General features: G+C 46.8%; 1 protein-coding gene across 15 annotated transcripts in view; it reads right to left on the bottom strand.

Moving 5' to 3' along the window:
- The window catches only part of LOC137350732 (leucine-rich repeat-containing protein 49), a 422,174-nt gene that overhangs the window by 78,852 nt on the left and 326,810 nt on the right, over positions 1–16,512 (bottom strand). For all 15 annotated transcript variants that reach the window (XR_010969477.1, XM_068015697.1, XM_068015702.1 and 12 more), the window contains one exon: positions 5,787–6,024. Coding sequence is in view for 14 of the 15 variants with exons in the window: in XM_068015697.1 (XP_067871798.1) it covers positions 5,787–6,024 (238 nt within the window). In the remaining variant the exon portion in view is untranslated. The remainder of the gene's footprint in view (positions 1–5,786; positions 6,025–16,512) is intronic.

Here is a 16,512-nt window from a genome sequence, read left to right as displayed (position 1 = left end):
TAAAGGAAGTGGCTGAAGGGCTTGCCATAATCTTTCAATTTTCTCCAGATATGGAGGGTGTACCAGAAGATTGGAGAGTGTCAAATTTGACAGCTTCATTCAAGAAAAGGTGTAAGGGCATTCCTAGTAACTAGAGGTTGTTCAGTTTAACATCAGTGCTGGGTGAGGTTTTAGAAACAATAATCAGGGAAGAAAATCAACAAGCACTTGATGAAGTTTGAGTTAATTGAGAGCCAGCAGGGATTAGTAAAAAGCAGATCATGCTTGACTAATCTAATTGAATTTTTTAATGAAGTAACAGAGGGGGTTGATGAAGGGAAAGCAATGGAAATTGTCCACATGGATTTTAAGAAAGCATTTAACAAAGTACCAATAAAAGACCGGTTAACAAAACTGTGGCTCTTGAAATAGGAGGGTCAGTATCAGCTTGGATAAAAAACTGGCTTAAGGACAGATAGCAGCAGGTCATGGTAAATAGTTATTTTTCAGACTGGACGATGCTAGACAGTGGTGTTCCCCAAGGTTCAGTGCTAGGACCACTACTTTTTTTGAATGACTTGGATACTGGAATAGAATAAAATTTCAAAATTTGCCGATGATACCAAACTTGGAGGTGTGGCAGACAATGAAGATGATACAAATCGACAGTAACAGGACGTAGATAGGTGGGCAGAATGGGCAGAGAAGTAGCAAATGGATATTTCCCCTTGTGGGAGAATCTAGAACTAGGGCTCACTGTTTAAAAATAAGGGGTCACCCATTTAAGACAGAGATGAGGAGAAATTTTTTTCTCTCACAGGGTCGTGAGTCTTTGGAACTCTCTTCCTCAAAAGGCGGTGGAAGTATAAAGAAGTGTGAGATGATGCATTTTCGAAGAGGAGATAGAGAGGCAATACAGACTAAATCGCACAGTTTTAAAGTGCATACAGGAACAGAGGGACCTAGAGATTCATGTGCATAGATCTTTGAAGATGGCAGGACATATTGAGAGAGTAGTTAGAAAAGCTTATGGGATCTTAGGCTTCATAAATAGAGGTATTGAGTACAATAGAAGGGAAGTTATGCTGAACCTTTATAAAGATTAGATTAGAGATTAGAGAGATACAGCACTGAAACAGGCCCTTCGGCCCACCGAGTCTGTGCCGACCATCAACCACCCATTTATACTAATCCTACACTAATCCCATATTCCTACCAAACATCCCCACCTGTCCCTATATTTCCCTACCACCTACCTATACTAGTGACAATTTATAATGGCCAATTTACCTACCAACCTGCAAGTCTTTTGGCTTGTGGGAGGAAACCGGAGCACCCGGAGAAAACCCACGCAGACACAGGGAGAACTTGCAAACTCCACACAGGCAGTACCCAGAATTGAACCCGTGTCCCTGCAGCTATGAGGCTGCAGTGCTAACCACTGCGCCACTGTGCCGCCCTCAAAGCTCTGGTTAGGCCACAAGTAGAGTATTGCGTCCAGTTCTGGTCACCACACTTAAGGAAGGATGTGGGGTTCCTTGAGAGGGTACAGAAAAGATTTACCAGAATGGTTCCAGGGAAGAGAATTTTAGCTACAAGGTTAAGTTGGAGAATCTGGGGTTGTTCTCCTTGAAGCAAAGGAGATTGAGGGGAGATTTGATTGATGGACAAGATTATGACATGTTTAGATAAGGTAAACAAAGAAAAGCTGTTCCCATTAGCTGATGCTACAAGGACCAGGGGTCACAGATTTTTTTGCTTTGGACAAATGATGCAGAGGGTATGTGAGAAAGAACATTTTTACACAACTGGCTATGAGGGTGATAGAAGCGGAGACAATGAATGATTTCCAAAGGAAATTGGATGTGCACTTGAAGGAAATAAACTTGCAGGGCTATAGGGATGGAGTGGGGTAATGGGACTGATTGGATTGCTCTGCAGAGAACCAGCATGGACACGAAGGGTTGAATGGTCTCCTGTGCCATAATGACACTATGACATACCCTTCTTCCCTGCAAAGTCGCCACTGTACTGTTTTAGTAAATATAATTCCTGAATTCTTCAGCTCACTTTTACAGCTGGCTGCTTGGAATCTGGCTCAGTGCAGAATCTTTGATTTATACTTTACACAGCAGAAATGAGAAAAATATAAGGCCACCTGGTGGGTATTTTCAAATTTGAACTAACCATCAAAATCTAACCACCAGATATTTCAAATTCAAAACATGGGTGCTCCATTGCCAGGTTCAAGGAATAGATGGAATGGGGGTTAGCATCTGACTTTGCCACAACATGCCACTCTCATTCATTAATTTACTTTAATGCAAGAAACCTTACAGGTAAGGCAGATGAACTTAGAGCATGGATCAGTCCATGGGATTGTGATATTATAGCTATTAGGGAAACGTGGTTCAGGGATGGGCAGGACTGGCAGCTCAATGTCCTGGGGTACCGATCCTCCAGAGGTGGAGGTAAGAGAGGAGGGGGAGTTGAACTATTGATTAGGGAGGACATCACGGCAGTACTTAGAGAGGATATCCCGGGGGCAACGTCCAGCGAGGCCATATGGGTAGAACTTAGAAATAAGAAAGGGGTGATCACTTTGATGGGATTATACTATAGGCCCCCCAATAGTCAGAGGGAAGTGGAGGAGTATATATGTAGGGAAATCACAGATAGGTGTAGGAATGATAGGGTTGTAATAGTAGGTGATTTTAACTTCCCTAATATTGACTGGGACTGCCTTAGTGCTAAGGGATCAGATGGGGAAGAATCTGTTAAGTGTGTCCAGGATAGTTTTCTGAAACAGTATGTGGGTGGCGCAACTAGAGAAGGGGCTACACTCGACCTCCTCTTAGGAAATGAGGATAGGCAGGTGGTTGATGTGTCAGTGGGGGAGCACTTTGGGACCAGTGACCATAACTCTATCAGCTTCAAGATAGTTATGGAAAAGGATAGGACTGGTCTTCAGGTTGAAGTCCTAAATTGGGGGAAGGCTAATTTCGATGGCATCAGACAGTAACTCTCAAAAGTTGAATGGGAGAGGCTGTTTACAGGTAAAGGGATGTCAGGCAAGTGGGAGGCTTTTAAAAGTGAGATAGGAAGAGTTCAGGGCCGGCATGTTCCTGTTAGATGGAAGGGCAAGGCTGGCAAGTTTAGGGAACCTTGGTTGACGAGGGTTATTGAGGGTCTGGTCAGGACAAAGAAGGAGGCATATGTCAGGTATCGGCAGCTGGGATTAAGCGAGTCCCTCGAGGAGTATAGGGGATGTAGGACTACACTTAAGAAGGAAATTAGGAGGGCGAAAAGGGGCCATGAGATTTCCCTGGCAGATAAGATAAAGGAGAATCCGAAAAGATTCTATAAGTATATTAAGAGTAAAAGGGTAGCTAGGGAGAGAGTAGGTCCCCTTAAGGATCAGTGTGGCAAACTATGTGTGGAGCCACAGGAAATGGGCGAGGTCTTAAATGAATATTTCTCGTCTGTATTTACCGTGCAGAAGGTCATGGAAGCTAGTGAGTGCAAGGGAGGGAACAGCGATATCCTGGAGCATATCAACATTACAAAGGAGGATGTGTTGGAGGTTTTGAAGCGCATTAAGGTGGATAAATCCCCAGGGCCTGACCAGGTGTATCCTAGGATGCTATGGGAAGCAAGGAAGGAGATTGCTGGGGCCCTGGCAGAGGTTTTGTATCATCGTTAGCCACGGATGAGGTACCGGAAGACTGGAGGATAGCTAATGTTGTGCCTTTATTAAAGAAGGGTAGCAGGGATAAGCCAGGGAACTACAGGCTGGTGAGCCTTACATCAGTGGTGGGAAAGTTATTGGAAGGGATTCTGAGAGACAGGATTTATATGCATCTGGAAAGGCATGGTCTGATTAGGCATAGTCAGCATGGCTTTGTGCTTGGGAAATCATGTCTCACGAATTTGATTGAGTTTTTCGAGGAGGTGACCAAGAGGATTGACGAGGGCAGGGTGATGGACGTTGTCTACATGGACTTTAGCAAGACCTTTGACAAGGTCCCGCATGGTAGGCTGGTCCAGAAGGTTCGAACGCATGGGATCCAGGGTGAGCTAGCAAACTGGATACAAAATTGGCTTGGTGATAGGAGGCAGAGGGTGGTAGTGGAGGGTTGTTTTTCAGTTTGGAGGCCGGTGACCAGTGGTGTGCCGCAGGGATCGGTGCTCGGTCCTCTGTTGTTTGTCATATATATTAATGACTTGGATGTGAATGTCGGGGGCATGATTAGTAAGTTTGCAGATGACACCAAAATTGGTGGTATAGTGGACAGTGAAGAAGGTTGTTTAAGGTTACAACAGGATATAGATCAACTGGGAAAGTGGGCAAGGGAGTGGCAAATGGAATTTAACGCAGACAAGTGTGAAGTGGTGCATTTTGGGAATTTAAAGCAGGGCAGGACATATACAGTGAATGGCAGGGCCCTGGGGAGTGTTGTTGAGCAGAGAGACCTTGGGGTGCAAGTATATAGTTCCCTGAAAGTGGCAACACAGGTAGACAGGGTGGTGAAGAAGGTGTATGGCATGCTTGCCTTCATCGGCCGAGGCACTGAGTACAAGAGTTGGGACGTCATGTTACAGTTGTACATAACGTTGGTTAGGCCGCATTTGGAGTACTGTGTGCAGTTCTGGTCACTGCACTACAGGAAAGATGTGATTAAGCAAGAGAGGGTGCAGACAAGATTCACAAGGATGTTGCCTGGTTTGGAGGGCATGAGTTATAAAGAGAGATTGGATAGGCTGGGTCTGTTTTCCCTGGAGCGAAGGAGGCTGAGAGGGGACATGATAGAGGTATATAAAATTATGAGAGGCATAGATAGGGTAGATAGCCAGATTCTGTTTCCCATGGTAGGGGTGACTAAAACTAGAGGGCATAGATTTAAGGTGAGAGGGAGGAGGTTTAAAGGGGATCAAAGGGGTAAAGTTTTCACACAAAGAATAGTGGGTATCTGGAATGAGCTGCCTGAGGAGGTGGTGGAGGCAGGAACAGTAGCAACATTTAAGAGGCATCTGGACAGGTACTTGAATGAGCAAGGCATAGAGGGATATGGAATTAATGCAGGCAGGTGGGATTAGTATAGATAGGCATTATGGTCGGCATGGACGCGGTGGGCCGAATGGCCCGTTTCTATGCTGTACTATGCTATGACTCTACGACTCTCTTAACCCTTCCCTTATACCAAGCTGGAAAATGGGTAAGGAGCTATAAATTCTATGGTTGTACTCCTGTCAGTCAGGATACATAAATACTGCATGTATCAAATGTTCTGACCTCCTCCAAACAATGGAGCAGCAGTGCATGTACAATAATAATGAGTAATTCATAAAACATTCACATAATGGAACACTGTTGACTGGACCAAAGGCTGGGACTTATGGTAAGAGATAGTTATAGGATGAGATTTTATATTTGTCATGATGCACAATGAATTCTCAGGTGCCATGTCAGCTCTTCTGAGAGTGATCACAACACTGAGTGACCACTGCAGGGAGTGACCACTGCAGGGAGTGACCACTGCAGAGAGTGACCACTGCAGAGAGTGACCACTGCAGGGAGTGACCACTGCAGAGAGTGACCACTGCAGAGAGTGACCACTGAAGAGAGTGACCACTGCAGAGAGTGACCACAACACTGAGTGACGCCATGACTAAGTTTGTCCAATACGAGTTGAACACTTCTCTCCACCCGCCCCCACCCCCCCAACCACAATCGAACTTCTAATTCTGAAACCTAATAGTTCACTATGGATAAAGACATCAGTAAAACAACTGTGGAATATTCTTACCAAAATATTTGGGAATTTAATCCTTAATCGCGGTAACACTGCAACAATCTCATCAAAGTCTATGAACATGAAAGAGACAGTTGTGACGGTCCCAGCTGTCTGAACACCCCAGCTGCGGTCCAGAGATTCCAGTGCACCAAACCCATACAAGTGCAGTGTGTCCCCTTCCAGCTCGGCCAGGTGAGATTCTGTGATGGACAGTCCTTGCACTGCACAAGTCAGCATCCCATCAGGAGACCTGCAGACATACACACACTTCAATTTCATTATTATTTTCGCTTTCACCAATGTTTTTTTTCTCTGAGCTGTGAAAAAGCTATTTAGAAAATGACACCAAGAATTTGGAATCCATAATGTTCAGACCTTTTCATCACCATTTGTTCATTAATGCAGATCAGATACAAACTTAACTACAGACACCATAGCCAAGAATGTACCATAATTCTTCTCCACCTTCAATATTTCAATTATCAGACAAGGGGTAGATTTTCCCTCCAATTGTTTTTCAGGCAGCCATCCCCAGAACGTGCACTACAGCACCGGATCTAACCCCAGGGTATACAGCGCAGCACCAGATCTAACCCCAGGGTATACAGCGCAGCACCGGATCTAACCCCAGGGTATACAGCGCAGCACCGGATCTAACCCCAGGGTATACAGCGCAGCACCGGATCTAACCCCAGGGTATACAGCGCAGCACCGGATCTAACCCCAGGGTGTACAGTGCAGCACCAGATCTAACCCCAGGGTATACAGCGCAGCACCGGATCTAACCCCAGGGTATACAGCGCAGCACCGGATCTAACCCCAGAGTGTACAGTGCAGCACCGGATCTAACCCCAGGGGATACAGTGCAGCACCGGATCTAACCCCAGGGTATACAGTGCAGCACCGGATCTAACCCCAGGGTATACAGCGCAGCACCGGATCTAACCCCAGAGTGTACAGTGCAGCACTGGATCTAACCCCAGGGGATACAGTGCAGCACCGGATCTAACCCCAGGGTATACAGCGCAGCACCGGATCTAACCCCAGGGTATACAGCGCAGCACCGGATCTAACCCCAGAGTGTACAGTGCAGCACCGGATCTAACCCCAGAGTGTACAGTGCAGCACTGGATCTAACCCCAGAGTGTACAGTGCAAGATTGAATCTATCCCCACTGTGTACAATGCAACACAGAATCTAGCACCAGAGAGTACAGTGCAGCACTGGACTGGACCGCAGAATATGTAGTGCAGCACTGGATTGAACTCCAGAATGTGCAATGCATAGGAACATAGAAGTAGGAGTAGGTCATTGAGCCCATCGAGCCTGCCCCGCCATTCAATATGATCATGGCTGATCATCCACTTCAGTGCCTTTTTCCACACTATCCTCATATACCCTAATGTCATTTGTATTTAGAAATCTGTCAATCTCTGCTTTAAACATACTCAATGACTGAGCTTCCACAGCCCTCTGGGGTAGAGAATTCCAAAGATTCACAACCCTCTGGGGCGGCACAGTGGCGCAGTGGTTAGCACCGCAGCCTCACAGCTCCAGGGACCCGGGTTCGATTCCGGGTACTGCCTGTGTGGAGTTTGCAAGTTCTCCCTGTGTCTGCGTGGGTTTCCTCCGGGTGCTCCGGTTTCCTCCCACAAGCCAAAAGACTTGCAGGTTGATAGGTAAATTGGCCATTATAAATTGTCACTAGTATAGTTAGGTGGTAGGGAAATATAAGGACAGGTGGGGATGTTTGGTAGGCATATGGGATTAGTGTAGGATGAGCATGAATGGGTGGTTGATGTTCGGCACAGACTCGGTGGGCCGAAGGGCCTGTTTCAGTGCTGTATCTCTAATCTAATTCTCATCTCTGTTCTAAGTGGCTTCATCCTTGTTTTGAAATTGTGTCCCCTGGTTCTGGACTCCCCAACCAGGGGAAACACCTTAGCTGTATCTACCCTGTCTATCCCTTTAAGTATTTTGTGGGTTTCAATGAAATCACCTCTCACTCTTTGAAACTCTAGTGAATACAAGCCCAATTTCCCCAATCTCCCTTCATAGGACAGTCCATCGCAGGAACAAGTCTGGTGAACCTTTGTTGCATTCCCTCTTTGGCAATAATATCCTTCCTAAGGTAAGGGGACCAAAACTGCACACAGTACTCCAGGTGCCGTCGAACCAAGGTTCTATACAACTGAAGCAAGACTTTGATCCAGGGAGAAAACTCGGAGGGCGGAGTTCCGAACTGGTAAGTATAAAAAACTTACCTTGGGGATTCGTGGCCTACATCCAGGGAGAAGACTCGGAGGGTGGAGTTCCGGAGCGGTAAGTATAAAAAACTTACCTTGGGGATTCGTGGCCCACATCCAGGGAGAAGACTCGGAGGGCAGAGTTCCGGAGCGGTAAGTATAAAAAACTTGCCTCTGGGAAAAAAACTGAAAAAAAAACTTAAAAAGTGATGTCACAAGAAAGCTGTGACCTGATTGGCTGGTAGGGCATCTGTACTGAATTTGAAAATAAAACATTGATAAAAAATGATTAAAATCCTAATTAAATAATTAATTAATAAGTAGAGTCATTAAACCAGAGGGAGGAGATTACTGTATTTAGTTAGCATTTAATATTTATAGTAGAAATCGTTTGCCATAACAAAGAACAAAGAACAGTACAGCACAGGAACAGGCCATTCGGCCCTCCAAGCCTGCGCCGATCTTGATGCCTGCCTAAACTAAAACCTTCTGCACTTCCGGGGTCCGTATCCCTCTATTCCCATCCTATTCATGTATTTGTCAAGATGCCTCTTAAACGTCTCTATGGTACCTGCTTCCACCACGTCCCCCGGCAACAGGTTCCAGGCACTCACCACCCTCTGTGTAAAGAACTTGCCTCGCACATCCCCTCTAAACTTTGCCCCTCTCACCTTAAACCTATGTCCCAAATATATAGTAATGACTTGGATGTGAATGTAAGGGGTATGATTAGTAAGTTTGCAGATGACACCAAAATTGGTGGTATAGTGGACAGTGAAGAAGGTTGTCTAAGTTTACAACAGGATATTTATTTTATTTTTTATTTATTTTTTATTTATTTAGAGAGAAAGCACTGAAACAGGCCCTTCGGCCCACCGAGTCTGTGCCGACCAACAACCACCCATTTATCCTAACCCTACAGTAATCCCATATTCCCTACCACCTACCTACACTAGGGACAATTTACAATGGCCAATTTACCTATCAACCTGCAAGTCTTTGGCTGTGGGAGGAAACCAGAGCACCTGGCGAAAACCCACGCGGTCACAGGGAGAACTTGCAAACTCCGCACAGGCAGTACCCAGAATTGAACCCGGTTCCTGGAGCTGTGAGGCTGCGGTGCTAACCACAGCGCCACTGTGCCGCCTGGGAAAGTGGGCAAGGGAGTGGCAAATGGAATTTAATACAGACAAGTGTGAAGAGATGCATTTTGGGAAGTTAAAGCAGGGCAAGACATAGACAGTGAATGGCAGGGCCCTAGGGTGTGTTGTTGAGCAGAGAGACCTTGGGGTGCAAGTACATAGTTCCCTGAAAGTGGCAACACAGGTAGACAGGGTGGTGAAGAAGGCGTATGGCATGCTTGCCTTCATCGGCCGAGGCACTGAGTTGGGACGTCATGTTACAGTTGTACATAACGTTGGTTAGGCCGCATTTGGAGTACTGTGTGCAGTTCTGGTCACTGCACTACAGGAAAGATGTGATTAAGCGAGAGAGGGTGCAGACAAGATTCACAAGGATGTTGCCTGGTTTGGAGGGCATGAGTTATAAAGAGAGATTGGATAGGCTGGGTCTGTTTTCCCTGGAGCGAAGGAGGCTGAGAGGGGACATGATAGAGGTATATAAAATTATGAGAGGCATAGATAGGGTAGATAGCCAGAGTCTGTTTCCCACGGTAGGCGTGAATAAATCTAGAGGGCATAGATTTAAGGAGAGGGAGGAGGTTTAAAGGGGATCAAAGGGGTAAAGTTTTCACACAAAGAATAGTGGGTATCTGGAATGAGCTGCCTGAGGAGGTGGTGGAGGCAGGAACAGTAGCAACATTTAAGAGGCATCTGGACAGGTACTTGAATGAGCAAGGCATAGAGGGATATGGAATTAATGCAGGCAGGTGGGATTAGTATAGATAGGCATTATGGTCGGCATGGATGCAGTGGGCCGAAGGGCCTGTTTCTATGCTGCACAACTCTATGACTCTATGACCAAATAGTTAATTGTAACATAATTCAGTAAGGATTTAATAAGTATTTATTTATTTTAAATTAATTTATTAATTAGTGCGAGAAATGTCAGTTAGAGGGGTAAAGTGCTTCACCTGTGAGATGTGGGAAGTCCGTGACGCTTCCAGCGTTCCGGACGACTACATCTGCAGGAAGTGTACCCAGTTGCAGCTCCTCACAGACTGCATGGATCGGTTGCAGCACCAACTGGATGCACTTAGGAGCGTGCAGGTGGCAGAAAGCGTCATAGACAGGAGTTTTAGAGAAGTGGTTACACCCAAGATGCAGGCAGATAGATGGGTGACTGCTGGAAGGGGCAGGCAGTCAGTGCAGGAATCCCCTGCGGCTATCCCCCTCTCGAAGAAGTATACCGTTTTGGATGCTGTTGGGGGGGATGGCCTATCAGGGGAAAACAGCAGCAGCAGCCAGAACAGTGGCACCACGGCCTGTTGTTCAGCAGGGAGGGACAAAACGCAGAACAGCAATAGTTATAGGGGACTCTATAGTCAGGGGCACAGACAGGCGCTTCTGTGGACGTGAAAGAGACTCCAGGATGGTATGTTGCCTCCCTGGTGCCAGGGTCAACGATGTCTCTGAACGGACAGGGGGCATTCTGAAGGGAGAGGGTGAACAGCCAGAGGTTGTGGTACACATCGGTACCAACGACATAGGCAGGAAGAGTGACGAGGTCCTGCAGGGGGACTTTAGGGAGTTAGGTAGAAAATTAAAAGACAGGATCTCTCGGGTTGTAATCTCGGGATTACTCCCTGTGCCATGTGCCAGTGAGGCTAGAAATAGGAAGATAGTGCAGCTAAACACGTGGCTGAACAGCTGGTGTAGGAGGGAGGGTTTCAGATATCTGGATCATTGGGATCTCTTCAGGGACAGATGGGACCTCTATAAGAAGGACGGGTTGCATCTAAACTGGAGGGGCACAAATATCCTGGCTGCGAGGTTTGCTAGCGTCACTCGGGAGGGTTTAAACTAGTGTGGCAGGGGGGTGGGAACCACAGCAGTAGGACAGCAGGTGAAATAAATGAGGGGGAACTAGTAAATAATGCCAGTAAGACTAAGAGGAAGAGCAGGCAGGGAGATGTTGCTGAGCACAGAGGGACTGGTGGTCTGAAATGCATTTGTTTCAATGCCAGAAGTATAACAGGTAAGGCAGATGAACTTAGAGTTTGGATTAGTACTTGGAACTATGATGTTGTTGCTATTACAGAGACTTGGTTGAGGGAAGGACAGGATTGGCAGTTAAATGTTACGGGATTTAGAAGCTTCAGGTGGGATAGAGGGGGATGTAAAAGGTATGGGGGAGTTGCATTACTGGTTAAGGAGAATATCACAGCTGTACTGCGGGAGGACACCTCGGAGGGGTCATGCAGCGAGGCAATATGGGTGGAGCTCACGAATAGGAAGGGTGCAGTCATGATGTTGGGGGTTTACTACAGGCCTCCCAACAGCCAGCGGTAGGTAGAGGAGCAGATATGTAGACAGATTTTGGAAAGATGTAAAGGTAACAGGGTTGTAGCGGTGGGTGATCTTAACTTCCCCTATATTGACTGGGACTCACTTAGTGCTCGGGGCTTGGATGGGGCAGAATTTGTAAGTAGCATCCAGGAGGGCTTCTTGAAACAGTATGTAGATAGTCCAACTAGGGAAGGGGCCGTACTGGACCTGGTATTGGGGAATGAGCTCGGCCAAGTGGTCGAAGTCTCAGTAGGGCAGCATTTCGGCAACAGTGACCATAATTCCGTAAGTTTTAAGGTACTTGTGGATAAGGATAAGAGTAGTCCTCGGGTGAAGGTGCTAAATTGGGGGAAGGCTAATTATAACAATATTAGGCAGGAACTGAAGAATTTAGATTGGGGACGGCTGTTTGAGGGTAAATCAACATCTGACATGTGGGAGTCTTTCAAACGTCAGTTGATTAGAATCCAGGCATGTTCCTGTGAGGAAGAAGGATAAGTTTGGCAAGTTTCGGGAACCTTGGATAACGAGGGATATTGTGAGCCCAGTCAAAAAGAGAAAGGAAGCATTCGTAAGGGCCAGAAGGCTGGGAACAGACGAAACCCTTGAGGAATATAATAAAAGTAGGAAGGAACTTAAGCAAGGAGTCAGCAGGGCTAAAACGGGTCATGAAAAGTCATTGGCAAACAGAATTAAGGAGAATCCCAAGGCTTTTTATACGTATATAAAGAGCAAGAGGGTAACCAGGGAAAGGGTTGGGCCACTCAAGAACAGAGGAGGGAATCTATGTGTGGAGCCAGAGAAAATGGGCGAGGTACTAAATGAGTACTTTGCATCAGTATTCAACAAAGAGAAGGACTTGGTGGATGTTCAGTCTAATGAAGGGAGAGTAGATAGTCTGGGTCATGGCGCTATCAAAAAGGAGGAGGTGTTGGGCGTCTTGCAAAGCATTAAGGTAGATAAGTCCCCAGGGCCTGATGGGATCTACCCCAGAATACTGAGGGAGGCAAGGGAAGAAATTGCTGGGGCCTTGACAGAAATCTTTGTATGCTCATTGGCTACAGGTGAGGTCCCAGAGGACTGGAGAATAGCCAATGTTGTTCCTTTGTTTAAGAAGGGTAGCAAGGATAATCCAGGAAATTATCGGCCGGTGAGCCATACGTCAGTGGTAGGGAAATTATTGGAGAGGATTCTTCGGGACAGGATTGACTTCCATTTAGAAACAGATGAACTTATTAGTGAGAGGCAGCATGGTTTTGTGAAGGGGAGGTCATGTCTCACTAACTTGATTGAGTTTTTTGAGGAAGTGACGAAGATGATTGATGAAGGAAGGGCAGTGGATGTTGTCTATATGGACTTCAGTAAAGCCTTTGACAAGGTCCCTCATGGCAGACTGGTGCAAAAGGTGAAGTCACACAGGATCAGTGGTGAGCTGGCAAGATGGATACAGAACTGGCTCGGTCATAGAAGGCAGAGGGTAGCAGTGGAAGGGTGCTTTTCTGAATGGAGGGATGTGACTAGTGGTGTTCCGCAGGGATCAGTGCTGGGACCTTTGCTGTTTGTAGTATATATAAATGATTTGGAGGAAAATGTAGCTGGTCTGATTAATAAGTTTGCAGACGACACAAAAGTTGGTGAAGTTGCGGATAGTGATGAGGATTGTCAGAGGATACAGCAGGATATAGGTCAGTTGGGAGACTTGGGCGGAGAAATGGCAGATGGAGTTTAATCCGGACAAATGTGAGGTAATGCATTTGGAAGATCGAATACAGGTGGGAAGTATACAGTAAATGGCAGAACCCTTAGGAGTATTGACAGGCAGTGAGATCTGGGCCTACAGGTCCACAGGTCACTGAAAGTGGCAACGCAGGTGGATAAGGTAGTCAAGAAGGCATACGGCATGCTTGCCTTCATCGGTCGGGGCATAGAGTGTAAAAATTGGCAAGTCATGCTGCAGCTGTACAGAACTTTAGTTAGGCCACACTTAGAATATTGCGTGAAATTCTGGTTGCCACACTACCAGAAGGACGTGGAGGCTTTGGAGAGGGTACAGAGGAGGTTTACCAGGATGTTGCCTGGTCTGGAGGGCATTAGCTATGAGGAGAGGTTGGATAAACTTGGATTGTTTTCACTGGAACGACGGAGGTGGAGGGGCGACATGATAGAGATTTACAAAGTTATAAGCGGCATGAACAGAGTGGATAGTCAGAAGCTTTTTCCCAGGGTGGAAGAGTCAGTTACTAGGGGACATAGGTTTCAGGTGCGCGGGGCAAAGTTTAGAGGGGATGTGCGAAGCAAGTTTTGTTACACAGGGGGTGGTGAGTGCCTGGAACTTGCTGCTGGGGGAGGTGGTGGAAGCAGGTACGATTGCGACGTTTAAGAGGCATCTTGACAAATCCATGAATAGGATGGGAATAAAGGGATACGGTCCTCGGAAGGGCAGAAGGTTTTAGTTTAGACAGGCATCAAGATCGGCGTATGCTTGGAAGGCCGAATGGCCTGTTCCTGTGCTGTACTGTTCTTTGACTTCACTACTCCTGTACTCAAATCCTCTTGCAATAACGGCTAACATACCATTAGCCTTCCTAATTGCTTCCTGCACCTGTATGTTAGCTTTCAGTGACTTATTGACAAGGACACCCAGGTCCCTTTGTACATCTACACTTTCTAATCTCTTACCATTTAAGAAATACTCTGAACATCTATTCCTCCCACCAAAGTGGATAACCTCACATTTTTCCACATTATAGTCCATCTTGCCCACTCACTATGTCTGTCCAAATCCCCTTGAAGCCGCTTTGCATCTTCCTCACAACACACATTCCCACCTAGTTTTGTGTCATCCGCGAACTTGGAAATACTACATCCAAATCATTGATATATATTGTGAACAGCTGGGGTAGAAGCACTGATCCATGCGGTACCCCACGAGTCACAGCTTGCCAGCACGAGAATGACCCCTTTATTCCTACTCTCTGTTTTCTGCCTGTCAACCAATCCTTGATCCATGCCAGTATATTACCTTCTATCCCATGTGTTTTAATTTTGCTAACCAACCTCCTGTGGGGGACTTTATCAAAAGCCTTCTGAAAATCCAAGTTTACCACGTTCACCAACTCCCCTTTATCAATTCTGTTAATAACATCCTCAAAAAACTGCAAGAGGTTCGTCAAACATGATTTCCCATTCATAAATCCATGTTGACCATGCCCCATCAGATCATTATTAAAGTGTCCATTTATCATATCCTTTAGAATAGATTCCAGAATTTTCCCAACGACTTATGTGAGGTTAACAGGTCTGGGAAGGACAGCATTACCCCTGAAATAATCAAGAGTGCCAAGCCTGCTATACTTTCAGCTCTGCACGAACTGCTTTGCCTATGCTGGAATGAGGGAGCAGTACCACAGGACATGCGCGATGCCAATATCATCACCCTCTATAAGAACAAGGGTGACCGCAGTGACTGCAACAACTACCGTGGAATCTCCCTGCTCAGCATAGTGGGGAAAGTCTTCGCTCGAGTCGCTTTAAACAGGCTCCAGAAGCTGGCTGAGCGTGTCTGTCTTGAGGCACAGTGTGGCTTTCGAGCAGAGAGATCCACCATTGACATGCTGTTCTCCCTTCGCCAGCTACAGGAGAAATGCTGTGAACAACAGATGCCCCTCTACGTTGCTTTCATTGATCTCACCAAAGCCTTTGACCTCGTTAGCAGACGTGGTCTCTTCAGACTACTAGAAAAGATTGGATGTCCACCAGAGCTACTAAGTATCATCACCTCATTCCATTCAGCATAGCGGTGCCTCATCAGACCCCTTTCCAATCCTGAGTGGCGTGAAACAGGGCTGTGTTCTCACACCTACACTGTTTGGGATCTTCTTCTCCCTGCTGCTCTCACATGCATTCAAGTCCTCAGAAGAAGAAATTTTCCTCCACACAAGATCAGGGGGCAGGTTGTTCAACCTTGCCCGTCTAAAAGCGAAGACCAAAGTATGGAAAGTCCTCATCAGGGAACTCCTCTTTGCTGACGATGCTGCATTAACATCTCACACTGAAGAGTGTCTGCAGAGACTCATCGACAGGTTTGCGGCTGCCTGCAATGAATTTGGCCTAACCATCAGCCTCAAGAAAACGAACATCATGGGACAGGACGTCAGAAATGTCCCATCTATCAATATCGGCGACCACACTCTGCAAGTGGTTCAAGAGTTCACCTACTATCACCTATCACCAACTATCACCAGTAACCTGTCTCTCGATGCAGAATTAAACAAGCGCATGGGAAAGGCTTCCTCTGCTATGTCCAGACTGGCCAAGAGAGTGTGGGAAAATGGCGCACTGACACAGAACACAAAAGTCCAAGTGTATCAAGCCTGTGTCCTCAGTACCTTGCTCTATGGCAGCGAGGCCTGGACAACGTACGTCAGCCAAGAGCGACGTCTCAATTCATTCCATCTTCGCTGCCTCCGGAGAATCCTTGGCATAAGGTGGCAGGACCGTATCTCCAACACAGAAGTCCTCGAGGCGGCCAACAGCCCCAGCATACACAACCTACTAAGCCAGTGGCACTTGAGATGGCTTGGCCATGTGAGCCGCATGGAAGATGGCAGGATCCCCAAGGACACATTGTACAGCGAGCTCGTCACTGGTATCAGACCCACCGGCCGTCCATGGCTCCGCTTTAAAGACGTCTGCAAATGCGACATGAAGTCCTGTGACATTGATCACAAGTCGTGGGAGTCAGTTGCCAGCGATCGCCAGAGCTGGCGGGCAGCCATAAAGGCGGGGCTAAAGCGTGGCGAGTCGAAGAGACTTCGCAGTTGGCAGGAAAAAAGACAGAAGCGCAAGGATAGCGCCAACTGTGTAACATCCCTGACAACCAATTTTATCTGCAGCACCTGTGGAAGGGTCTGTCACTCTAGAATTGGCCTTTATAGCCACTCCAGGCACTGCTGCACAAACCACTGACCACCTCCGGGCGCTTACCCATTGTCTCTCGAGATAAGGAGGCCAAAGAAATTCCCT

This window comes from Heterodontus francisci, chromosome 35 (assembly GCF_036365525.1).
Source record: "Heterodontus francisci isolate sHetFra1 chromosome 35, sHetFra1.hap1, whole genome shotgun sequence".
In the NCBI taxonomy this organism is placed as follows: Eukaryota; Metazoa; Chordata; class Chondrichthyes; order Heterodontiformes; family Heterodontidae; genus Heterodontus; species Heterodontus francisci.
Note: the sequence above shows the minus strand (reverse complement) of the source record. Positions and strands in the feature narration are given on the sequence as shown.